We start from the raw sequence: 26813 nt of genomic DNA, 5'->3' as shown, positions 1-26813 counted from the left end.
TAATGAAATGTGGTCACCACAGCCCATTTACGGTCGAGAAGCACTTCGGCTCCTCTTCGAAGGGCAAGGTACCTGCCTACTCCGCCTCCCCCCGCCCCAATTCAGTTTGAGCCAGGGTAGTTCATATGTAGCTGTCCCAGCAATCCCCACTAGCACCGAGAATCCGCAGGTCTCCCCTCCAGCCCCACCCCCTGAGTGAGATGGGAGCTCTGGGGGCACCAGGAGCTGCTCAGTCCCTAGGCTAGGCTGGGACCGACTGACAGACGTTCATTGAGGGCGGGGCGGCGGCAGCTGCAGCTGCAACTGCAGCAGCTGGGCACGTCCCGGCGCTGCCTGGCTCCTCGGGAACCAGCCCTGGCCACCTTCCTTCCCCTTGGGGCCCCAGCTTGAGGCGGACCCTCGCCCCGCTGCGGGAAACAGAAAGGGTATTCCGACTCACACAGGCTCCCTGGGTCTCTGGGGCTTCTCCCCAGCCGCGTCTTTCAGGTTCTGGGAAAAAGAGCCTCCCATCCTTTCTTAACTTAGTGAGGAGTTGGTTGCCGCTCGGTCCCTCGGCTTGCCCTGCTGCAGGCGGGACTGGAGGCGAGAGGGAGGAAGAAGGGGTGGAGCGGAGGGTGGGAGAGTGGGAGGGGGCAGCCGTTCCTCAGGGTCCTGAGCCCTGCCCCAACCCCAGCGAAAGGCTCCCGGGACCTTCTGGCTGCGTCGCTGCGAGGCAACTGCATTGTCCGCTAGGCGGGAGGTGGCCGGAACCGCTGCCAAATCTCCAGTTGCAGCTTCTGCCGCCCCAAGCCTAGATCACCCAGGGCTGGGTCGAGAGTGCCAAGAGAATTGAAGGGATGACCAGCCCACTACCCGGAGGGGGTGATGTGGCTGCCAGGGGTCATTATAGAAAAGTGGAGTATTAAAACGGGAGTTATTAGCCTGGGGTCACGAATAGATTTCAGAGAACTTGGACGGGCAATTTTTTTTTACACATCTTTATTTTCCCGAACCTCTAGCTGAAATTTAGCATGTCCTTCGATTATCTAAAAACACTATTCTAAGAGGTCCATAGGCTTTACCAGAATGCGGGGAGAGGAGGTGTCCATGATACCCTCCCCCCAAAGTTAAGAATCCCTGAATTAAACGCTGGAATGGACTTTAGAAATTATCTAGCTCGACTCCCTCATTTAACAGATAAAACCAAGGGTCACACAGCTGATGTGATTTGCTCACTGTCAGTAAATAACAGGGAAGAGATTCGAATACAGAGTTCTGGACTCGGTTACGCAATGCATCACAGCTGCGTTACTTCATAGCGGAGCCCCACCCCCGCCCGAATCCAGTGGGTGGAGCAAGACCCCGAAATCGCCCTCCCTCTGCCCCTTTGCTCCGCAATTGTGACCGAGGAGTGGAAGGCGCAGCTGGAGGATCAGATCTCCCAGGGGTGGGGTGGGGTGGGGTGGGGTGGGGTGGGAGGGAGAAAGAAGTGCTTTCTGGACTTTGCAGCAGGTCGATGTGCTTGCTCAGGTTCAGGAAAGATGTTGGGCATTCCTACTGGGTCGCCTTTATCACCTTGCAGACTCACAGGGCTGGAAGGTAATCTGTCTGCACCTGGTTCTAGGGAGGCTAATGGAGGCTAAGCCTAAAGAGATGTGGTACAGTGCAGAGTCGCTGCATTAAGGGTCGGAAAACTGTGGGTTCTAATCTAGTTTTGTCATTTTATTCCCGTTTGGGCTGGGGAAAGTCACTTCACTGGGCTTCAGTTTCCCTAGTTTTAAAACGAGAGGGTTGGATTTCCTTCCCTCCTGGATCTGCTTTACCTTTGCTTTGGCATCCACCACCTTTATCCTGACTCCTGACTCCTGGTCACTGCCATCGCCTGTGGGCTGCCACCGTCATCTTTCAGCATAATCATGCGGTTTCCAGCTTGGCTCAAGAACTCTGCTGTTGTCGGGCAACTACAGCTTGCCTGTTACTACAGGCTACTGTTTCTCACAGCCACCATCCCAAAAGCCCCAACCCTCCTCACTCCCAGCCAGCCCACCGGGCAGCTAGGTGGCACAGTGGATAGAATACTCCTCCTGGAGTCAGGAAGTCTCATCTTCCTGAGCTCAAATCCGGCCTCAGAGTGACCAGCTGTGCCACCCTGGGCAAGTCATGTGACCCTGTTTGCCTCAGTTTCCTCATCTGTCAAATGAGCTGGAGAAGGGAATGGCAAATCATTCCAGTATCTTTGCCAAGAAATGGGGTCAGACACGACTGAACAACATTTTGCATGTAACTCAGGCTGGTAGCATTATAGAAAAGGGCTACTTGGCTCTTTGCGTTGAATATTTGGCTCCTTTCAATTCCTTTTGTAGTGGCTCAGGTGTTATTCTGACTAGAACAGCTGGGAAAGGGAGAGGCTGGATCAACTTACACCTATACTATCGGCTTTGGTGGGACCTTTGTAGCCAGGCAATGGAGTCAGTATGTTAAAGTGGAAGAAATGCTAGATTGGGAGAATCAGATCACCCACGTTGGAATTTTGGATCTTCTACCTAGCTGTAATGGGGCAAGTCACTTTATCTCTTTAGGTCTCAGTTCCTCATCTGTAAAATGAAGGCACTGGACTAGAGGATTTCTGGGGTTCCTGTGAGCCTGTGACCCTTCTAGATCCAAATACTGTGATCCTATGACTTTTTTTTTTTTGGTGAGGCAATGAGGGTTAAGTGACTTGCCCAGGGTCACACAGCTAGTAAATGTTAAGTGTCTGAGGCCAGATTTGAATTCAGGTACTACTGAATCCAGGGCCGGTGCTCCACTGTACCACGTAGCTGCCCCAATCTCATGACCTTTTAATGCAATATCCTTGGAGAAAAACTTCTGCTCCTTTTCTCCTCTGACAGGCTACCACCTGGTTTGGGGCCCTTATCACCTCATACCTGGACTATTGCAATAGTCCAATTATTGGTCTCCCTACTACAAATTTCTCTCCACACCAGGCTACCCTTCATTCATCTTTCAAAGTACTTTTCTTAAAGCACAGAGCTATCTTACCCCTACTCAATAAATTTCAGTTGGCTCCCTATCACCTCTGGATCAAATTTTAAAAATCTATATGACCTATATCCGATTCTTTACCATCTTAGGGAGGGGCAAGAGGAGGGAAGGAGAAAACTTAGCACTCAGAATTTTAAATAAAAAAGAAATGTTAAAATTTGTCTTTATATGTAATTGGAAAAAAATACCATCTGAATTTTAAAAATCTGTTTAAAAATCTTCCTATCTTTAAAATCTATGTCAACCTCCCTTGCTGGCCACTTTTGCAGTCTTTTTTATACCTTACTTCCCTCTACTGCTCTGTAATCCAGTGATACTGACCTCTTTGCTGTTCCTGGAACAGGACAATTCATCATCTCACCCTGCATTTTCACTATCCGTCTGTCCCCACAGCCATGTCTAGAATCTCTATCTCCTCATTTTTTGCCTCCTGGCTTCTCTGGCTTCCTTCAAGTTCCAGCTAAACTCCTACCTTTTTCCAGATCTCCTTTAATGCTAACATCTTTCCTCTGTTAATTATCTTCAATTTATCCTTTATATATCTTTATTGTAGAGTTATTTTCATGTTGTATCCCCTATAAGGGGCAGGCAGCTAGGTGGCAAAATGGATAGAATGCCAGGTATAGAGTCAGGAAGACTCATCATCCTGAGTTCAAATCTGGCCTCAGATACTTACTAGCTGTGTGTCTCTGGACAAATCACTTAATCCTGTTTGCCTCAGTTTCCTCATCTGTAAAAATGAACCGGGAAAGGAAATGGCAAACCACTCCAGTATTTTTGCCAAGAAAACACCAAATGGGTTCATGAAGAGTCAGACATGACTGAAAATGACTGAACAACAACCCCTACTAGACTGTAAGTTCCTTGAGAGCAGGGACTGACTTTTGTCTTTGTATTCCCAGCACCTAGCACAGTAGTTGGCAATGCTGTAGGTGCTGGGAATACTGTAGGTGTTTATTGACTGGCTGCTGAACTATTAGCCTACAATTGTGTGCTACAGTGAAAATAACATTAGATTTAGAGTCAGAAGCCCAGGATTTAAATGAGTACAAAATCATATTTCAAAAGATTTGTTATTTCACTGAAGTTCATTTAATTTGTGACCTTAGACAAGTCATTTAACTTTTCTGGCTTTGGTTTCTTCCATCGATCCCTTGCAGGGGTTGGCACATGTGCAGAATCTCTTTAATGGAGTCTCTCCACATGGAGAGGCTAAAGCGCCCACTTTCAAGAGAGTCATGATGATGTTAAAAGGAAATGTCTTTGAGAGACAATTGAGCATGCCTAGACATTCTTCAGCTAGTTCTGGTCTTCTAACCACATTGTTAGAAGATGCCTTTTTGATTGGCTGCATAGGCAGAACCAAGAGTGTCTTGGTCAATCTCCACTAAGGCCACAAAGCACATGACCTTCTGGATATAGCCCTCTGTCTTTGTTCTTTTCTATTTTAGGTGAAAGGATCAGAGACTTTGGCATTGTAGTATCCAGGTTTTGCAGATAGCTCAGCTTTTGATGCCTCCTGGAATAAAGAGTTACCTTCAAAAATGACCTTTGGGGCTCAGCCCAGTGGTAGCTGAGATGAGGATTTCTCTGGCTGCCATGCCACATCTAGATGTGAACTTGGTAGCACCAAATGCTTTGTAAAACCCAAGCTAAGCTTGAGCCCACTCTACACAGAGACCAAGGTGAGATAAGTGGGAACAGCATGTGCCTCCAACATGTTGAGAGGAAATGTTTGTACTTTTGTTCTTGTTATATCTTCAGAGCAAATATCTCTTTATAAGAGCTCATTGATGTTAAAGTGGTCTAGTGGGGGGTTCTAGTCAACAGCACCTAATGATAGGGAAAATGCAGTTGGTCTGGGATGGAGATGATATGATTGGAGAATAGACACTCCAAAATCTTCAGGGTACCCCTACCATCCTAAAGGACAGGTGCAGCTTGTCCAACTCTGGAGGAATGAGCCAGAATGTGCTTGCTACATGTAAAATAAGGGTTCAGGCTAAATGATCTCAAAGGTCTAACTCTAAATTTTTGGGTGATAAGAATAATAGCTTTGTCCGGATTTGAACTCAGGTACTCCTGACTCCAGGGCCTGTGCTCTATCCACTGTACTACCTAGCTGCCCCCTGATATTGACTTTTAAAAAAAATCAACCTAATGTAAGAAAAGGTGCTTAAGAACTGTTATGAATTTATGAAGAAAGCAGCTACTTTTTGCCTGAGGGTACTTTGTGGTGCCAAGCAGAAAGCCTGGCCTTAGTAGAAGTGGAGTATAACTTTTAACAAGGGACAGCTAGTGGCTATTGTTTTCAGCTGGAGAGCAGCTGTTATTGCTCAAGTACTCTCCCTAGTGGTTGGAGATAGAACAACAGAGACTCTGTGCAAGTCACTTAATCTCTCAGCGTTCCTAGGCAACTCTCTATAAATTGCAAGTTACTTTACCTCTATTTGCCTCAGTCTCCTCAACTGTAAAATAGAGATAATAATAGCACCTACCTCCCAGGGTTGTAGTAGGATCAGATGAGATATTATTTGGAAAACACTTAGCAGAGCTCCTGGTACATAAACATGCTAGTCATCACCATCACCATCATTATCAAGTTGGAGAAGGATTTTCTATGGATGGTGAAGTAATCCAGATGCTCCTGTTTGCAAATGACATTGTACTCATTGTGTTAAGTCCCCAAACATTACAAAGCCTCCTGGAAGAGATATATAACCACTGAATTTTTTTTTATGCTAGAGACAATAGGGAACTACTGAAACTTCTTGAGTAGGGGAGTGACATGTCCAAATCTGTATTTTAGGAACAGCAATTTGGCAATCATATGAAAAATCGATTAGATTTAGAAGTAGCCTAGCATAGTGATGGAGAGCTGGCATCAGGCAGGAAGACCTGACTTCAAATTCTGATTCTGATACAGACTCTGTGCAAGTCACTTAATCTCTCAGCGTTCCTAGGCAACTCTCTATAAATTGCAGAGCAATTGGTGACCTGCTTTGGTAGGAGTTTCCTTAGTCTACATCAATGAAATCTCAGGTCTAATACCCCTCCTTTTTTTTTTTGCGGGGTAATGGGGGTTAAGTGACTTGCCCAAGGTCACACAGCTAGTAAATGTCAAGTGTCTGAGGCTGGCTTTGAACTCAGGTCCTCCTGAATCCAGGGCCAGTGCTTTATCCACTGCACCACCTAGCTGCCCCCAATCCCCCTTTTTTTTGCAGGGCAATGGGGGTTAAGTGACTTGCCCAGGGTCACACAGCTAGTAAATGTCTCCCTAGTGGGACTGTCTTTGAACTCAGGTCCTCCTGAATCCAAGGCCAGTGCTTTATTCACTGCGCCACCTAGCTGCCCCCTAATCCCCCTTAAAAAAAAAGGATAAGAGAGGGGAAAGACTAGAGATAGGGAGGATGAAACTAGTATAATAGTCCAGGGAAGAGGGGATGAAGGCCTGAAATAGAGTCATAGTTGTGTGAGTGGAGGCAAAGGGATAGATGAAAGAGATATTGTGGAGGTAAAATTCACAGAACCTGGCAATTAATTGGATATGAGAGGTAAGGGAGAGTGAAGAATCAAGGATGAATATGAGACTAAGAACCTAGGGACTTGAAGGATGCCCTCAATGGAAATAGAAAAATTTGGAAAATTAATGGGGTTTTTTTTTGGGGGGGATGTCAGGATGGGGGGAAGGGAATGAGTTTAATTTTGGAATTCCCATGGGGCTTCCAGGATTGCTTCAGGATTGCAGTTTAGAAGAGACTTAAGTGCTGGACACGTAGACTTGAGAGTTGTCCGAGTAGAGACAACCAAACCCTTGGGAACTGAGAGGATCAGTGACACGTAAGCATGTGGGACATGAGTGGATGCTGATCTGGCAAAGGACACTGAGATCTGATAGGTGGGAGGAGAACAGGAGAGAGCCACGTTATGGAAACTTGGGGAGGAGTGAGTCCAGGGGGAGAGGGTGGTCAACAGCATCAGCCCCTGCCCAGAGGGCATCTGAGATATGGGGCCTGACCCCTCCTCCTCTAAGACAGCTGCAGTCAGCACTTGATGATTACTTGAAAGTGTATCCCCTGGGAGGAGGAGAACAAGATACTTACTTGCATAATTCACTTTCTTGTTACTCTTATTCCTACATAGTGTTTCAGTGACAGGGTGGCCTTTGCAAACTTTTCATTTAAGTTATTAATTAAAAAAATTTTTCTTTTCAGACCATGACCATTCATTGTCAGAAGGGAATTTGCCCATCACTCAAACTTTTAGGACAATGTGATTACAAACATTTGCCTGGTGTTCTGTTTCTTTAAAATATCAACAACAAGAAGACACATTTAAAAACTGCTCTTATTTACCTGGTGACCTGGAAGGGACTTAGTTTATTTAACATGGATGTCTCCCGATTTCAGAGCTAGAAAGTGGAAACAATCCTCCCAGAACATTCCTTATCCTCACCCTCTGAACTCACTGCTCTCTATTCACTAACACAAGAAGTTCCTGGCTCCCAAGAAAAGCAGACCTGGATTGCCTCTGACTTGGCATAAACTCTGGGTCTGTTATCATAAGAAAATTTTAAATGGGGGGGGTGTTCCTTAATTTTAAACATGATGTGCATTTAAAAATGCAATCAGTGTACATATATAACCTATATCAGATTGCTTTCTGTCTTGGGGAGGGGGGAAGGAAAGGAAGGGAGGGAGAAAAATTTGGAACTAAAAATCCTATGAAAACAAATGTTGAAAACTATCTTTATATGTCAAAATAATACAATACTTTTGTGGTTAAAAATAAAAATGCAATCAGGAACACAAAAATTATTGTTATTGTCTTGGGTCAATTTAATTGTATTTAGGGATTGGGAAATTCAGCAGAGCTAATCCTCAACAAATACTTTATTAAGTACCTTCTATGTGCCAAGCATTTATGCTAAGCTCTAGCTAGGGAAGCAAAGAAAACCCAAAATTGTCCCTGCCCAGGAGGAGCAGGTGCGGAGAGAACATGTAAATGACTATAAACAAGATAGGCACAGGATAAATGGGAGATAATCAACCGAGTTGAAGGGAAGGGAATAAGCATTTATAAAGCACCTATTGTATTCCAGGAATGTGGTCCTCACAACAACCTTGGGAGGTAGATGCTGATATTTTTCTCATTTTACAGTTGAGGAAACAGGCAAACAGAGCTTAAGTGACTTACCCAGCTATTAAGTGTCTGAGGTCAAATTTGAACTCAGAGCTTCCTGACCCCAGGTCATATTCTCTCTCCATTGGGCCATCTAGCTGCCTCGCTACACACATTGTGTTTTCTGAGCCTCATGACAACATTGTGAAGCAGGTATTCTACCCATTTTACAGATGGGGAAATTGAGGTTCAGAGAGGTTCATTAACTTGCTCATGATCACGAAGTTAATAGTCAGAAGTACGATCTAACCCATGTCTTCCTGGCTCCCTAGTCTAATATCCTGTTCACTACTTCATGTTACCTCTCAAAATTATGGCCCAATAGTGGGCCAGCTAGGTGGCACAGTGGATAGAGCACTGGCCCTGGATTCAGGAGGACCTGAATTCAAATCCAGCCTCAGACACTTGACACTTACTAGTTGTGTGACCCTGGGCAAGTCACTTAACCCTCATTGCCCCACCAAAAAAAAAATTACCCAATAGTTAGGATCTTGGGTTTTAGATTTGTTAAAGACCTTAGAAATCTTTCAGTTTGACTTCCTTATTTTATAGGCAAGGAAACTGAGTTCCCAGACTCAGAGAGTCAGAGACCACCAAGATCATCTAGTCCATATTCTTAATTTTACAGATGAGGAAATTGAGGCCCAGGAAGGTGAAGTCACTTGCCCAAGGTGGCGTAGATGGCAGAGGAAGTCCTCTGACTTCAGAGACAGTGCATCCCCCCTCACTGCACTATATGTGCCTTGGACAAAGACCTGCTAAATTCAAAGTGATGGAAGAGCTAGGGTTCAAACCCCAGTATTCATATCTGTTGTATGTTGCTGCCTGTGTGTATAACACAGAGAAAATCCTTTCCCTTCTCTGGGCCTCAGTTTGGATACGGGGGAGGGGTGGGGTGAAAGAAAGTTATGAGCCTGGGTGAATAAGGACGGTGGTATCTTTGATAGCAATTGAAAATTTAGGAAGAAAGGAAGATTTTTTTGGGGGGGGTGGAGAAGATGATGGACAGCTAAGCAGCACAGTAGATAGAATGCCAAACCTAGAGTCTGGAAGACATCTTCCTGAGTTCAAATCTGGCCTCACACACTTACTAGCTGTGGGACCTGGGCAAGTCACTTAACCTTGTTTTGCCTCAGTTTTCTCTTCTGTAAAAATGATCTGGAGAAGGAAATGGCAAACCACTCCAGTACCTTTGCCAAGAAAACCTCAAAAGGGGTCACGAGGAATCAGACACGACTGCAAATGACTGAACAACAACAAAGATAATGAGTTCAGTTTTGGACATGTTGGGTTTTTCAATCAAACGTCTAAGGAAATCAAGGTAAAAAATGCATGATTTATTGTTTGGTGTTCTAGGCTGCACTCAGAGGGCAGGGAGGGACAGTAGTTATTTATCTTAGATTTGTGGGAGCCAGAAAGTCTTGCCAAGTCACAGGAACACCACTTCTGGCTAAAACAAGCAACTGACCTTAAGGAGAGGACTTTTGAACAAAAGCAACAACAAGAGTGGGGAGAGTAGAATAAATGGAACAGTCCTGACCCCATCAGGCTGGAACAGTTCGGCCACTCTGCAAACCCAGGCAAGGCCCAAGCTGCGGTGATGACTCTGCATTAGTCGATGAGGCTTTGGGATCGGGATGTGATTCATGGGGTTGGCAAATGACAGGTCTAATGGAGTGGAAACTCAAATCAAAGGCTGCTTTGGCAATGGTTGCTCAGTGTCATCCCTATCTGTGTAAGGGTTGTTTACCCCCACTCCCCCACCCCTTTGTCCCAATTTGGAGGCACTTCAGATGACTTTTTTTTCCCCCAAACTTAGACCTGTTATTTCATTTAGTAAAGGGAAAGCTTCAGTTGACGTATTTTTCAGCACCTTCTCTGCTATTTATGGTCTTAGAAGGTTGCCTGGGACAGTTAGAAGTTAAGTGACTTACCTAGGGTTACAGAGGCTAGAAGGAATCATTGTTTCTTCAACTTGGCCACTTATTGACCATGTGACTGTGGCAAGTGCTCTCACATAGAACACTGCATAAAAGTCATTTATTAATGTATTTATCACCACTGAAGTGGCATTGTGGAGTAGTGGCTAGAGAAATGCCTACAGAGTCAGGGATAGCTGGGTTCAAGTCTCATCTCTGATACACATTGGCTGTGTACTCCTGGGCAAGTCACTTAATATCTGAGTGCCCCTGGCAACTAAGACTTGTTCAGTCTTTTTGGTATTTTGGTATTGACTCTTGGTGACCCCATCTGGGGTTTTCTTGACAAAGATACTTCTTTCTCCAGCTCATTTTACAGATAAGGAACTGAGACAGACAGGTTAAGCAACTTGCTTAGGGTTGCACAGTTAGTAAGTATCTGAGGTCAGATTTGAACTGGGAAGATGAATTTTCCTGACTCCAGGCCCAGCATTCTATCTAATATATCACCTAGCCACCCATCTTTAAGACTTTAAGTTGCGGGGCGGCTAGGTGGCACAGTGGATAAAGCACCGGCCCTGGATTCAGGAGTACCTGAGTTCAAATCTGGCCTCAGATACTTGACACTTACTAGCTGTGTGACCCTGGGCAAGTCACTTAACCCCCATTTCCTGGCAAAAAAAAAAAAAAGACTTTAAGTTGCCAAGCAGGTGCCTGTCCACAGTGGAAGAAGTTTCATGATTTCTTAAAATAATGAAATCACAAAGTATAAAAAAAGTCCATTTTGCACATAAGGAAACAGACTCATTGAGAGGTTGTAACTCCTCCAAAGTTGCAGAGCTAAAAGGTGACCAAGGCCAGGACTCAGATCTGAGTCTCTTGGCTCCAAGGCAAATGAGTATTAATTCTGTTCCACCATAGCTGGCTTGTCCTCACTCACTTTTAGGCCTTCCAGCTACATCCCACCTGAAGTGCTCAGCATTCCTCCTTACTATTAGATCTATATCCCTTGGCATTTAGTTACTCATCTCTTATGTAGGCTATCTTCTGCTCTGGCTTAGGCAACTACACCAAATAAGTCAACTTCCTCTTTGACATAAGAGTGTTTCAAATGCTTCAAGAGTGAAGATGAATCTGCTAAGCCAAACTGTAGCAGTTAAATATTCCAATGTCTTTCTTTTTTTCTTTTTCTTTTTTTTTTGGAGGGGGTTGGTGGGGCAGGGCAATGAGGGTTAAGTGACTTGCAAGTGTCTGAGGTCGGATTTGAACTCAAGTCTCCTGAATCCAGGGCCGGTGCTTTATCCACTGTGCCACCTAGCTGCCCCCCCCAATATATTTCAATTCTATTTTTTTTCTAGCCATCTGACTATGGTATGTCACAACAACAACAACAACTACTACTACTACAATTTATATAGCACTTTAAGGTTTGCAAAGGACCATACATATGTTATCTCATTCCAGATTCTTACCCTGTGAATTAGGTACTATTATTATCCCCATTTTACAGGTAAGGAAACTGAGGCTGAGAGAGGCTAAGTGACTTGCTCAGGATTACACAGCTGGTTGATGCCAAGTCGAGCACTACTAACCTTTGCGCCAACTAGTCGTCTCAGTTTCCTCATCTATAAAATAATGCTTGGAAATAATACTTGAACCACTACCTAAGCAGGATATTGCTATTTTGAGGAAAGTACTTTGTATAGCACAAAGTCCTAAAGAAATGTGAACCAGGGCAGCTAGGTGGCGCAGTGGATAGAACACTGGCCCTGAATTCAGGAGGACCTGAGTTCAAATCCAGCCTCAGACACTTAACACTTGCTAGCTGTGTGACCCTGGGCAAGTCACTTAACCCCAATTGCCTCACAAAAAAAAGAAAAGAAAAGAGAAATATGAACCACTAGGGGCAGCTAGGTGGCACAGTGGATAGAGCACCGGCCCTGGAGTCAGGAGTACCTGAGTTCAAATCCAGCCTCAGACACTTAACACTTACTAGCTGTGTGACCCTGGGCAAGTCACTTAACCCCAACTGCCTCAATAAAAAACAAAACAAAACAAATAGGAATGTGAGCATTGGTATTTTTGTTGTTAGTCAGTATCGAGTACTGTCTGACTCTTCATGACCCTGGGGATGGATAGTGTTCATGAGGTTTTCTTGGCAAAGATATTGGAATGGTTTGCCATTTCCTTCTCCAATTAATATTATTATTATCTGCTTTTGTGATTCACAGAAGCAGGAGATCTGTAGACTTTCTCTGGGTAATGTTCAACCAGTTGTGAATCCACTTAACCATCTCTCTCATAATCCAACCTGCCTTTCTCCACTGTGTTTCTCTGTAGGTGTCGTGACTATGACCTACCACAAAACCATTCTCTGTGGTCTATCATATGCCATTGGATAGGCCTTGGCTTAAATTGTTCATAGTGGGAACCCAGTATCATAAATAGTCTGGCATAGTGTAAAGAGCACAGGATTAGGAATGTGTATGATCATGACAATTCACTTGGCTTCTCTGTGCCTCAGTTTCCTTATCTGAAAAATGTGAAGGGATTAGATTAAATGATCTCTAAGGTCTCCTCCAGTTATGATCCCATGATTCTAGTCCTGGTTGTCCCTTTAACTCACTGTATGATGTCTGATGAGTCATTTGGTGAGGCTTCGTTTCCCAACTGTAAGACAGAAAGGTTGGAGTAGTTCTTTTCTAAAGGTCCTTTGCATCTACAGAATTCTGTGATTCTGCTTTTGGAGGCAATAATGGAGCTAGCCACAGAACCACAGCTTATCAGGGTTCAGAGGGACCTCTTACGAAATTTAGTCCAGCATGTACCTGAAAAGAAATCCTCCCTACAATATTCCTCATATTCAGCTTGAAGAGTTCCAACAATGGGAAACTCACTACCTACCAAGAGGGCCCATTCCAGTTTTGAACAATTCTTAGGGAATTTTTCTTTAGATTGAGTCAAAATCTGCCTCAAGAATTTCTAACTTTTGCCCCTGGTTCTGCCCTCTGGAGCCAAGTGGAACAATCTAATCCCCATGCAGGTATTGGCTCTTCAAACACTGGAAGACAATCCCTGAACTGTATTTTCCTGTTGCTTTTGTGATGATTTTTCATGAAACAACCCTGTTCCTTCCACCACCATCCTGTCTCCCATAGTGTTCTTCTTAGAGACCCTTGGTGAAAATTTGTTGACAAATCAAAGAGGTTTCATTATGGGACTGGTAAAAAGCAATTACACTGGGGGCAGCTAGGTGGTGCAGTGGATAAAGCATCGGCCCTGGATTCAGGAGAACCTGAGTTCAAATCTGACCTCAGACAGCTGTGTGACCCTGGGCAAGTCACTTAACCCTCGTTGCCCCGCCCCCCCCCAATCTATTACGCTGCCAGACAGAGATGGATAAGGTCATTGAGTCAGAGAACCATGGAATCATAAATGAAGACTTAGAAGGGGCCTTAGAGGTCACCTAGTCTTTCTCCCTTATCTTACAGATGAAGAAACTAAGGCCCGGGGCGTCAAACATCTTGTTCAGGGTCACCCTGGTAACAAGCTGGAGTTGGAAGTCAGGTTCTTTGACTTGAAATTCCAGTCCTCTTTCCTTTGTACACACTGAAGGGACCTCTTTACCACATATGATCTCCAAAGTTCGGGTGTTGCTTTCAACAAGGGCTGGGAATTTCAAACCATTGGCTCCAGGAAAATCACATCCAGGAAATCTTCCACTGTCTGTCCCATTTTCTCCTTATTTTTTTAATCAGTATCACTACCCTGAAAATTTTCATTTCTTCCCATTAACCACTGGGCAGTATAGCCAGGGACCTGTAACACTTTATGACCTCCAAATTTTCTTTCAGTTCTATATTTACGATCCTGTGACCTGAACAGCCTTTTGTTTCTTTGAGTTGGAAAGGGTCCCTGAAATGTTTGTTTATTACTCCTAAGACCATAAAATATCTCATCAGGATGAGGCTGAAACCTGCTTACCGCAATAAATAGCTAGCTGTTCATTGACTGAATCACACTCCAGGCCTCCCTCTCCACATGACATAGCTCTGGCTGGCAGCTGTGCAGGAGGAGCGTGCAGTGCATGCTGGTTAGCCTGCTGTCCAGAGGAAAGGAACTGACTGTTCTCCCAAGCATTCCAGAGAACAGAAAGTGAGACTGGAAAACCAGACTAGAGGACGAGAGCATTAGATCGGAGAACTGTGGAAGCAAATGGCTAGAAAACTTACTTACTCGGTAGTCCAGGTAGCGATCTGAATAGCAGCAGTCTTGCTTCTTCCTCAGGAAAGCTTGTGGGCTCCAAACAGCTGGTCACAACTGGTTGCCTTTCTCCTGCATCTCCAGCAAATAAACTCACAAGCCTCCCCTGGAAAGGGTCTGTTGCCCGAAATGAAGCAGATGGTAATAATTAGCCAGAAAGTCATTGCGTGGAAAGTTCCATATCCAAGAACGGCCCCTTGTGAGCAATGGACACACCAGGGCCTGCCTGGTTGCCTGTGGGTATTTTACTCTCACCCTCCCAGGGGAGGTGACTCAATATTGTGTCTGCTTCTTATGCCTGTCTGTGCCTCCTTGAAACCTCCTTTTCTTTAAAAAAGAAAAAAAAGACAAAAAACCCTTTTAATTGTAGGTGAGACCAAAAAACAAGGTTTGCTTGTTTCTCCTCTAGGGCTATGAAACCTAGAAGAAACTGAGGCTGCTTTGAGGATAGTTGACAGAATCTGGGGAGAAGAGACAGACTTTTATAAGGAGGGGACAGAATTTGGGGATAATTGCGGGGATAAGTAGCAGAATTTGGAGATAACTCAGAGTTTGGGGACAAGAGAGAGATAACCGAGCTAGTTTAGAGAAGTGACAGAGTTTAAGGACAAGAGACACAGATAATTTGGAGACAACACAAAGAGTGCAGATTTTTCATCTTGCTTTAGGATTTGTACACCCAGATAGACCACAGACTTATTTTGGGGAGTGGTCTGTGTTTAGAAGTAAGAGGAAAACTTTCTCCTAGTTTAAATTCTTGGTCCCATGTCCTAAAAAGCTGAAGTGCTATAGAATCAGAGCCTGAATTCTAAGTAGGCAGTCTAGAAAACATTTATTTTGAATAACTTTGGGGGTGCTATATAACTTTGGGGAAAGCTATATGTTCCCCACAAATTTTTCCACCAGCTATTAGATAATGCCTAATATTCTTGCTAGAGTTCCATCTTTTTAACTTGAAATCCAGGAAAATACCCCTGGGAGGGTTACAATTGTTATCAGTCACTTACATCTTAGTATGAATAAAAGTCTCTCTAGAGCAGGGCTTCTTAAACTTTTTCCACTCGAGACCCCTTTTCTCCAGGGAAATTTTTATGCAACCCCAGATATAAAGGTATATAAAATAGATATACATAATCTTTTACTATTGCCAAATTTTTAATGACCCCCAAATTCAGTTATACTACCCCATATGGGGTTGCAACTCACAGTTTAAGAAGCTTTGCTCTAGAGGAGAATAAATAGACAAAGATTTAGAGGGAAATATTGAAACATTGTTATGGTATTTTAAGCAATGCAATTAATGTATTACAATATAAATAGTTATTCATTTGTAAAATAAAAAGGTTGGACTAATGGATGTTCTAGAGACCAGACTAGATGTTCCTTTCAGATCTTAAATCTATGATCTTATTATTCCAGGTAACTAAACAATTTGTAGGATTAATATTCCATGTTGTTTTCTTTTCCACATTTTATGTTTTCTTTTTAAAAATTATATGTAGAAACAATTTTTACCATTTATTTTTAGAAATTTTGAGTTCCAAATTCTCTCTCTTCCTCTCTTCCCATCCCTTTCTTTGGGAAGGCAAGCAATTTGATATAGGTTATATATGTGCAATCATGTAAAGCATATTTCCATATTAGCCATGTTGTAAAACACAGACAAAAAAAACTTCAAGAAAAATAAATAAATTTATAAGAAAATATACTTCTATCTTCATTCAGACTTCATAAGTTCTTTCTTTGGAGGTGGATAGGATTTTTCATCTTAAGTCCTTTGGAATAGTCTGAGATCATTGTTAGTGCCAAGAGTAGCTAAATCATTCATAGTTGATCATCATCTCGTAAATCTGAGAATTCCTTTGCATGTATACAGACATTTATACAATTTGTACAATGCTCTCCTGGTTTTGCTCACTTCACTTTGCATCAGTTCATCTAAGTCTTCCCAGGTTTTTCTGAAACCAGCCTGCCTGTTATTTCTTATAGCACGGTGATATTCCACTATAACCATATACCACAACTTGTTTAGCCATTCTCCAATTGATTGACATCCTCTCAATTTCCAATTCTTTGCCACCACAAAAAGAGTTGCTATAAATATTTTTGTATATATAGGTCCTTTTCCTTTTTTCCCCCAGTCTCTTTGGGTTACAGACCTAGTAGTGATATTGCTGGGTCAAAGGGTATGAGTAGTTTTATAGCCCTTTAGGCAAAGATCCAAATTATTCTCCAGTATTGTTGGATCAATTTACAACTCTGTGTTAATATCCCAATTTTTCCATATCCCCTCCAACAATTGTCATTTTCCTTTTCTGTCATATTAGCCAATCTGATGGGTATGAGGTGGTACCTCAGAGTTGTTTTAATTTGCATTTCTCTAGTAAATAGTAATTTAGAGCATTTTTATATGACTATAGATAGTTTTGATTTCTTGTTCTGAAAACTGCCTATTCACATCTTTTGATCAATTTTCAATTGGGGAATGACTTATTCTTTTTTTTTTTTATGCAGGGCAGTGACTTGCCCTGGGTCACACAGCTAATAAGTGTCAAGTGTCTGAGTCCAAATTTGAACTCAGGTTCTCCTGAATCCAGGGCTGGTGCTTTATCCACAGTGCCACCTAGCCGCTCCGAGAAATGCAATTTTTATTGGAGAAATTTGCTGTAAATTTTTTCAAGTGTTCTGCTTTCCTTCTAATCTTGTCTGCATTGGTTTTGTTCATGCAAACCCTTTTAATTTAATGCAATAAAATTATCCATTTTATATCCTATAATGTTATCTCTCTCTTGTTTGGTCATAAATTTTTTTCTTATCTATAGATCTGGCAGGTAAAATATTCTATGCTTCCCTGATTTGCTTATGATATCACCTTTTATATTTAAATCATGTACCTATTTTAACCTTATCTTGGTATATGGTATGAGATATTGATCTATACCTAATTTCTGCCAAACTGCTTCCAGTTTTTCAGCAATTTTTGTCAAATAATGAGTTCTTGTCCCAAAAGCTTGAATCTTTGTCTTTATCAAACACTAGATTACTATGGACATTTACTATTGTGTGTTGTGTGTCTAATCTATGCCACCAATCCACTACTCTATTTCTTAGTACCAAATTGTGTTGATAATTATCACTTTGTGATAATCTGATACTGCTAAACCACCTCCCTTTACAATTTCTTTTCACTGATTCCCTTGGTATTCTTGACCATTTGTTCTTCCAAATGAATTTTATAATAATTTTTTTCTAACTCCATAAAATACTTTTTTGGTAGCTTTATTGGCACGGCACTGAATAAGTAAATTAGTTTGGATAGAATTGTCATTTTTATTATATTGGCTCAGCCCACCCATGAGCAAATAATATTTCTCCGTTATTTAGATCTGACTTCATTTGTGTGAAAAGTGTTTTGTAATTATGTTCATATAGTTCCTGGATTTTCCTTGGCAGGTAGAATCCTGAGTATTTTATATTGTCTGCAGTTATTTTAAATGGAATTCCTCTTTCTATTTCTTCCTGCTAGACTTTGTTGGTAATATAGAGAAATGCTGATCATTTATGTGGGTTTATTTTATATCCTGCAACTTTGAAGAAATTGTCAATTATTTCAACTAGTTTTTTGTTCGATTCTCTAGGAATAGCATCTTATCATCTACAGTGTAATAGTTTTGCTACTCATTGCCTATTCTAATTCCTTTCATTTATTTTTCTTCTCTTATTGCTATGGCTAGCATTTCTAGTACAATATTAAATAATAGTGGTGACAATAGGCTTCACCCCTGATCTCACTGAGAAGGCTTCTAGCTTATCCCCATTACAGATAATGCTTGCTCATAGTTTTAAAAAGGTACTCATCATTTTAAGGAAAGCTCCATTTTGCCTATGCTTTTCTAGTGTGTTTTTTTTTTAAATAAGAATGAATCTTGTATTTTGTCAAAAGCTCTTTTTGCATCTATTGAGGTAATGATATGATTTTTGTTGTTTTTGTTATTGATATGGACAAGCATGCTGTAGTTTTCCTAATATTGAAACAGCCCTGCATTCATGGTATAAATCCTACCTGATCAAAGTGTACGATCTGTGTGATATATTGCTGCAATATCCTTGCTAGTATTTTATTTAAAAGTTTTGTATCAATATTCATTAGGGAAACTGGTCTAAAGTTTTCTTTCTTTGTTTTTGCTCTTACTGGTTTAGGTATCAGCCCCATATTTGTGTTGCAAAAAGAATTTGACAGGGGCAGCTAGGTAGAGCAGTAGATAAAGCACTGGCCTTGGATTCAGGAGGACCTGAATTCAAATCCAGCCTCAGACACTTGACACTTAACTAGCTATGTGACCCTGGGCAAGTCACTTAACCCTCAGTGCCCTGCAAAAACAACAACAACAACAACAAAACAAACAAAAGAATTTGACAGTACTCCTTCTTTGCCTATTTTTTCCAAATAGTTTATATAGTATTGAACTTAATTGTTCTTTAAATGTTTGGTAGCATTCACTTGTGAATCCATCTGGCCCTGGGGATTTTTTCTTTGGGAGCTCATTTATGGCTTGCACAATTTCTTTTTCTAAGTTGGAATTATTTAAATATTCTATTTCTTCTATTAATCTGGATAATTCACATTTTTTGTAAATATTCTTCCATTTCACTTAGGTTGTTAGATTTATTGATATATAATGGGGTAAAATAGCTCCTAACAATTGCTTTAATTTCCTTTTTATTGGTGGTGAATAAAACCATTTCATTTTTGATACCAGTAATTTGGTTTGCTTTTTTCTTTTTCTTTCTTTTTTTTTTTTGTTTTTTTGCGGGGCTATGGGGGTTAAGTGACTTGCCCAGGGTCACACAGCTAGTAAGTGTCAAGTGTTTGAGGCCGGATTTGAACTCAGGTACTCCTGACTCCAGGGCCGGTGCTCTATCCACTGCGCCACCTAGCTGCCCCTCTTTTTCTTTTTTAAAGTCAAGTTAACCAATGGTTTATCTATTTTATTGTTTTTCCCCCTATAAAACCAGTTCCTAGTTTTATTTATTAGTACAATGGTTTTCTTTCTTTCAATTTTATTAAACTCTTCTTTGATTTTCAGGATTTCCAATTTGATGTTTAATTGGGGATTTGTTCTTTTTATTTGCATGCCCAATTCATTGATCTGTTTGTTATCTATTCTTTTTTTTTTTTTTTTTTGGTGAGGCAATTGGGGGTTAAGTGACTTGCCTAGGGTCACACAGCTAATAAGTGTCAAGTGTCTGAGGCCGGATTTGAACTCAGGTACTCCTGAATCCAGGGCCGGTGCTTTATCTACTTCACCACCTAGCCCCCTGTTTGTTATCTATTCTATTGATGTAAAGCATTTAGAGATATAAATTTTCTCCTAAGTATTGCTTTGACTGCTTCCCATAAATTTTGGCATGTCCATGTTAAGTTTTGAATAAAACATTCAGTTGTAAAACAATAGACTTTTTCCAGCAGGTTTTGTCAAGAAAAGAAAATTAAAGCCAACAGAGTCACCAAAGGGAAACAAGGGCAAAGAAGGAGAAGGCTTGGGGTTAATGAAAACAAATTCCTGTGCTTGGCAATTATGCCTAGGCCTCATCCTGATGTACTGGAAAGAGCAGTGGAGCAAGGGTTCTGGTAAATATTTAACAACTAGCTCTTTCCCCGCCTCCAAATTATTTTAATCTGTATTATTGATATTTTCTCCATTACTTTCTTAAGTCTAGAAAAATCAACAAAACAATAAATCAAGTCCTAATTTGTAGTTCTGCTGATTTCAGAACTGTTATGCTCACTGTGATGTAACAATTAGCTCTCCTGGTCCTGAGCGAGCTCCAGCGCACCATTGATTTGTGGTCAGAGGACTTGAATTTGAATCCTACCTGTGTGATCATAGCCAAATCACTTCTATTTTCTGGGTCTCAGTTTTTTCTTTTGTAAAGCACATAAGTTGAATTAGATAATCTCTAAGGCACTCTCCATCTCTAAATATTCCTGTTGGATACATAGGCACTACATTTTCTTGACCAAAAAGTACTTGAGGAAATCTAAATTCCCCCCGAAAAGTGTTTCTGTTTGAAAAACATTTCAAAATAGAGCCATTTGGGGGCAGCTAGGTGGCACAGTGGATAAAGCACCAGCCCTGGATTCAGGAGGACCTGAGTTCAAATCCGACCTCAGATACTCAACACTTACTAGCTGTGTGACCCTGGGCAAGTCACTTAACCCTCATTGCCCCGCAAAAAAAATAGAGCCATTTGCTCTTAAGGGTTTGATACACACACACACACACACACACACACACACACACACACACACACACACACACACACACACACACACACACATACACACACACAAACAAGAAAGGAAATTCTCAGTTCAGGAAAAAGAAGTCAGTAATATTTTGGTACATAGCCCTAAGAGGGAGGTAGGCCACTTTAGGCCACCCTAAAGTTTACTCCCCTTTAAATGAGTTCACAGTAAATGTGATGCTACAGCCACAAAATTAAAAAACAACAACACCTTAATTTAGGATATAGTAAGCGAGGCACATATAACATCCAGAATTAGAGACATTTAAGGGTCATAGATTTGGACATGGAAGGGAATTTATTTGATAGGAAACTGAGGCCTAAAGTGGTTAAGTGACTTGTCCAAGGTCACACAGTAAGTGGCAAAACCAGACCCTCTGACTCCAACCAAATCTTCTTTTTTCACTGATTCCTCGAAGGTCTGCCTCCTCCAGAGGTCCCACTCTCCTCTGCCCTGGCCAGAACTTATCTGGAGTATTGTGACAGTTTGGGGCAGCACAGGTTAGGATGGGTATCTACACACTGCAGTAGAGGAGGGCATCCAGGACAGTGAGGTGCAGGAGACCCTGCCAAAGGTGAATTGGCTCTGACTCCAAATCCAAATTCCCAGTTCATTAGGCCACATTGTCTAGACTCATTCTGCCTGGCCCCAGAGGACATTGGGTGAAAATAACAAGGAAGCCCATTTTAGTTCAATTTAAGGGAAAATTTCCTACTGATTCCTCTCTGAAAGGGGAATGACCTGCTTTGAGACATAGTGAATTCCCTGTTACTGGAAGTCCTCAAGCAAAAGATAGAGTACATTTGTCAAGAGTGCTGGAGAAGGGATTCCTGATCAGGTATTGGCTGGACTCTTATTTTTTTGGAAATTTGAACCAATTCCTTATATATCTTGTAAATGAGAGAGAAATTTGTTCACCAAGCTTTCATTAAATACTGTGAAACAGTATCTATTTGATTTAATTTAAACATTTATTTTAATTTAATTTTAAAAATTAATGTAATTGTTAAAATTAATTAAATTAATTTTAATTTAAAACAATTAATTTCATTTAAATTTAAACTTAAAATAATTAAATTAATTTTAAATTTTAATTAAATAAAAATATTTACTTATTAATTATTTATTAACTACTGGGAAGCAGTATTTATTAAAATTTGGGAAACACTTTGTATCCTAGGCACTTAGCACTTAGGATACAAAGAAAGGAATTGTTCCTTTTATCATTGGCTTCACACTCTAGTAGAGAACATGTCTATGGTTATCTTGGCTTTACTTTTTTCTTTGCATCATATGTCTTGAATTTCTTTGAATTCTTCCTGTTCATTTCTTATTACTTAACAATGTTCCCTTTTGTTCATATACCATAATTTGTCTAGCCATTGCTATGGTTTTGGGGGTTCTAGAGAGAGAATCTTAATTGAGAAGAGGTAGATAGTTCTAGTACTTCTGCTAGAAGAGATAGGTATACGAGAATTAATGATTAATAATCAATATCTTGAGGGATGCAAAGATCTCTTTCTTAGTTCTCCCTCCCCTTTATTCAGAAGGCCAGCTCTCCTTGAGAGATTTCATCAAATCTCTTCTAGGTCAAATACTAACCCAGATCCTAAGATCACAAAGGGAGCTTTGGGTGGAGATAGATTCTTTTGTCTAGATAGCCCAAGGACTTACTGATAAGATTTTTAAAATTGTTTTATTTTTTAATATTTATTTATTTATTTATTTATTTATTTATTTATTTTTTGCACAGGGCAATGAGGGTTAAGTGACTTGCCTAGGGTCACGCAGCTAGTAAGTGTCAAGTGTCTGAGGCCAGATTTGAACTCAGGTCCTCCTAAATCCAGGGCCAGTGCTTTATCCACTGTGCCACCTAGCTGCCCTTCTTACTGATAAGATCAAACCATCCCTAGATGAATGTATTTTGCTCTGACCAGCTTGAGTAAGGGTCTTGCATTCCTTTCTCTTATGCCATCCTTGGACTTCATTTTAATATAGCCCACCTTCATGTCAACCAATTAGATTTAAATAATGCTAACCAATTAGATTTGTTTAGTTATAATGACACAATTAAATTCGATTAGATTCGATGTATAATGACCCACCTCTTATCAAAAAGGATAGAAAACCTGGACAGGTAGCCATGTGGGCTCTTTCTCACTTTCTCTCTTGGGTCTCCTTGGGCCTACATGCTGTCTCTTGGAGGACCACATGTGCTCTTGGGGACATTTGCTCACTCTGGGGATGATGAGAAGTTAAGGAGAAGCTTGGCCAATCCCTTACTGGTGGAAATTGATAAATTGATGATATGCTTACCCAGAACTTGTGTTCATAGCAATTATTTTACCATCACATGTAAAAGTCTTGTAGTTCCCAAGAAGCCCTTACTCTTGGTTTATGTGGATTCAATTAAATCTTGGTGGAGTCTGGCCTTATAAAGGGAAATAGGGCTCTTCTTGTACTCTCTAAGCCTTTCTGACACTATGCTGGAGCCCCAGGGAAAATGTTTAATTTAATGCTTACATTTGGCTCATCACTAAAGGTTCTCCCTAAAAGATGAAAAGAATCTCTTGTAGAATGACATTCAATGTACTGGGAGATCAGTTTTGGACGGCTATTTACTCCACCACAAAAGAAACTTAAAACATAAGAGACTCAGGCATGTCTATTGACAAAATAAATTAAACCATGACACAGTAACTCATTATACATTATAGTCTCATGGGAAATTGACACTAACATTAAAATATGACAGACTTTGTGGGACTGCTAAACAAACATTTCACTTTCATTTTGATTCTTCATTATTTGAGAAATCCACTCAAGGTCTATATCCTCTGGCAAGCTAGATGTGAGTGGCTTGTGCTCATTAATATGGTGGGAGTCACCTCTTCAAAAAGTTGTTTCAAAATCCTCTCTGGCTGAAAAACTAGCACCTGGACTCAAGCTCCCAACCTATCCCAGCCAGCTCTAACCCATTCATAAGAACCAACTGTTAAATTGTCAGTGTGAGAATTTATGCCTCAAAAATAAGGAAATGCTGTAAATCAAGGCTTGATTGATTGTTTGATTGTCTAGACTTAACAAAGTGATGGAGAAAATAATAAGGAAGGAAGGAAGCATTTATTAAGCACCTACTAGGTTCCAAGCACTTTACAAATGCATCTTATCTGATCCTCACAGCCCTGGGAGGCAGGTGCTATTATTATCCTAATTTTACAGTTAAGGAAATAGAGGAAGATAGAGGTTAAGTGTGACCTTTGCTTAGGGTCACACAGCTAGTTAAGTATCTGAGGCCAGATTTGAACACAGGTCTTCCTGATTTGAGGCCCAGCACTCTATCCAGTGTGGAACGTAGCTGCCTAATAATAAAGATTCAATTTAAAAGTATGGTGAGCATACATTTTTTGGAGGGAGAGCTAGTTGTTAAACATTTACCAGCATCCCCCTGTATCTAAGATAGCGTCACATTAGATTCAGTGTTGGCATATGAATACCAAGCTTGCACTTCTTTCTAAGGCATATGGGAGGATATAGGAGTGAACATCTAGGTTAAGGCACCAGGAAGCTTATGGTGGCTTGGCTATGGTGATCTGAGAATTTCTCTCCATGTCCTTTTTTGTTGTTCCTAAATTAAATCTCTGAGAAAGCCAGCCAGGAGCCCCCGTGGCATGTCCATATTCCCCCATGTGTTTCCATTACTGGGTCCTGTCTGCTGTGATGATATGTAACAAATATCTGATCTTTCCCAACTAAGATCAGTCCCCTGTCCCCTAGGAAGACAGACCAGGAGCATCCACCTTACATGACCACATGTACAGTGAGCACAAGAGTTGAAAGGGCAAGTCATGATAAGGCTATATTTCTGATATAGCCTAGAACTGCCTATCTGAATAGACCAGTTAAACAACTTCTCAATTCAGTCTAGTTCCACAAACATTTATTAAGTGTCTATTATGAGTGACACCGTGCTGGAAACACAAAGACAAAAGTGAAAGTCTGTAGTCTGCAAGGAGTTTTCATACTATGGCAGACATTAGGCACCTAACAAATGCGTCAATTCATAGCACTAGTACAATGGACTAGGACTTAGTGAGCTGATGCAGCTTGATATTTAGAGACAGCCAGCAATAGCTGGAATTCATCACCTGGTTCTTATAGTATCTGCCATAAAAAGATATGGGGAGTTTTACTGAGTTTACTTACAGACAGGGACCTCCTGCCATCAGTCCCTTGGTTATGGCCCAACAATAACTGTAGCAACATGAGTGTTCTGTTGCTCCTGATTCAGTCATATCATCAGGAATACATTAAGAAGGGGTGTGAAGAGTCTGATCAGGTTGGTCATGGTCTGATCAGATAACTTCTCCCATACTTTTCAATTCTGTACAAAAAGACTAGCCTTTTATAGATATTGTCAACCAAGGAAGGTGTTGCTATCCTACTACTTGGGGGACTAGACAATTACAGTGCATTCAGTGTAACTTTGACTCTTCAATTGTGTTCATTTGTTGTCAGGATCTCAAGGACTGCTTCTTTCTGGCCAAAGAGGCTTTGCAGGTCTTTTTTTATGTTTTATCCCATCTACCATATTTCACCACTACAATGTAAGTAGGCAAGCTTTGTGACCATAGACCATCTCTCTTTTTTGTGTGTGTGAGCCAAATGGGGTTAAGTGACTTGTCCAGGGTCACACAGCTAGTAAGTGTCAAGTGTCTGAGGCCGAATTTTACCTCAGATCTTCCTGAATCCAGGGCCGGGTGCTTTATCCACTGTGCCACCTAGCTGCCCCCATAGATTATCTCTTTATCCCTGTCCTTTGAGATATCAGGTTGAAACTCTATTTCTCATATTCTCAACCTGATTTGTTCTCATATTCTAAGTTCCATAAATAGAACCTTCCGATTTCTCTTTCACCATAGCCCAGATCAGTTCCCTCAAATGGCTATTTTTCTTCTTTTCAATTAAATAGGCAGATGTCACCTCCTTCATGAGGTTTTCCTGACCTTAGTTTAAGATAATCTTTCCCTCCGCAGAAGTCTCTGGTCTGCATTTTGCTATTTTCTATCTTGTATTATAGCAATTTGTGTACATGTCCTTTCCGCTGTTACACCGGAAGTTCCCTAAGGGCAGGGATTGTACCAGCTCTTAGCAGAGTGCAGTATATGTAGCGGGTGTTAGCATGGGGATTATGCACCAGAAATGAGCATGAGAGATTCCATCCATATTCAGTAGGGAAGGAGCTGCTATTTAAGCCAGCTCTGTACTGCTTTCAGGGTCGGTGCACCCTGGTCAGAACAACCTGACCTCTGTGGAGTTACAGGGAAGTATGTGAGAGAGATTGAATAAGTGGATGGTGGGTAGGTTCTCAGAAACTTGCAGGAGCCCATCTGTAGTTGCTTTGGGTTTTCCCTCTTCTGTTTTCCCTGTAGGTATTTTATTTGAAACCAGGGTGAGGAGTGTGGAATCACTAGCATTTATATAATATTTTAAGGTTTTCAAAGCATTTTACACATATTACTTTTTCTTTTTTTTTGCGGGGCAATGGGGGTTAAGTGACTTGCCCAGGGTCACACAGCTAGTAAGTGTCAAGTGTCTGAGGCTGAATTTGAACTCAGGTACTCCTGAATCCAGGGCCGGTGCTTTATCCACTGCGCCACCTAGCTGCCCCCCACATATTACTTCATTTGGTCTTCACAACAACCCTGGGAGATCGATATTAATATTATTCTCATTTTATAGTTGAGGAAACTGAGGACTTGCCCAGGGTCACATAGCTAGCAAATGTCTGAGGCAGGATTTGAGCTCAGGTTTTCCTGACCTGACCTGTCCAGCACTCTATCCCCTGTTGTATATATACTGGAGAGGGTTACATACACAGTAATCAGTCAGAAGCTCACGGGGCATGAGTGAGTTTCCCTTAGTGTCTTGTATGGTCCATGGTTCAGTCTTGTACTGGCTGAGCAGAAAGTATATTCCATTCGAGATCCAAGTGGTGATGATGTGTTCTTTAGTGTTTGCTCTGAAGCTGATCCTTTAAAATGGATTTTGTCTAATGGTGGGCATCTTCAAGACAGACCATGGAAATAGACCCTTATTAAACTTCTTATTGCATT

General features: G+C 41.4%; 1 protein-coding gene across 4 annotated transcripts in view; it reads right to left on the bottom strand.

Annotated features, from left to right (window-relative positions):
* TACC1 (transforming acidic coiled-coil containing protein 1) overlaps positions 1-14500 on the bottom strand; it is a 145613-nt gene extending 131113 nt beyond the window's left edge. Inside the window, exon 1 of one of the 4 annotated variants that reach the window (XM_043983874.1) lies at positions 14357-14500. Coding sequence is in view for 1 of the 4 variants with exons in the window: in XM_043983870.1 (XP_043839805.1) it covers positions 440-510 (71 nt within the window). In the remaining 3 variants the exon portion in view is untranslated. Of the gene's footprint in view, positions 1-439; positions 588-14356 lie in introns of those variants that run through there. The other 3 variants (XM_043983875.1, XM_043983870.1, XM_043983873.1) reach the window with 3 other exon arrangements.
* Positions 14501-26813: the final 12313 nt, after the last annotated feature.

The sequence above is a fragment of the Dromiciops gliroides genome, chromosome 2 (genome assembly GCF_019393635.1).
Source record: "Dromiciops gliroides isolate mDroGli1 chromosome 2, mDroGli1.pri, whole genome shotgun sequence".
Taxonomy (NCBI): Eukaryota; Metazoa; Chordata; class Mammalia; order Microbiotheria; family Microbiotheriidae; genus Dromiciops; species Dromiciops gliroides.
The sequence above is the reverse complement of the archived record's forward strand: the minus strand, read 5'-3'. Positions and strand labels throughout refer to the sequence as shown.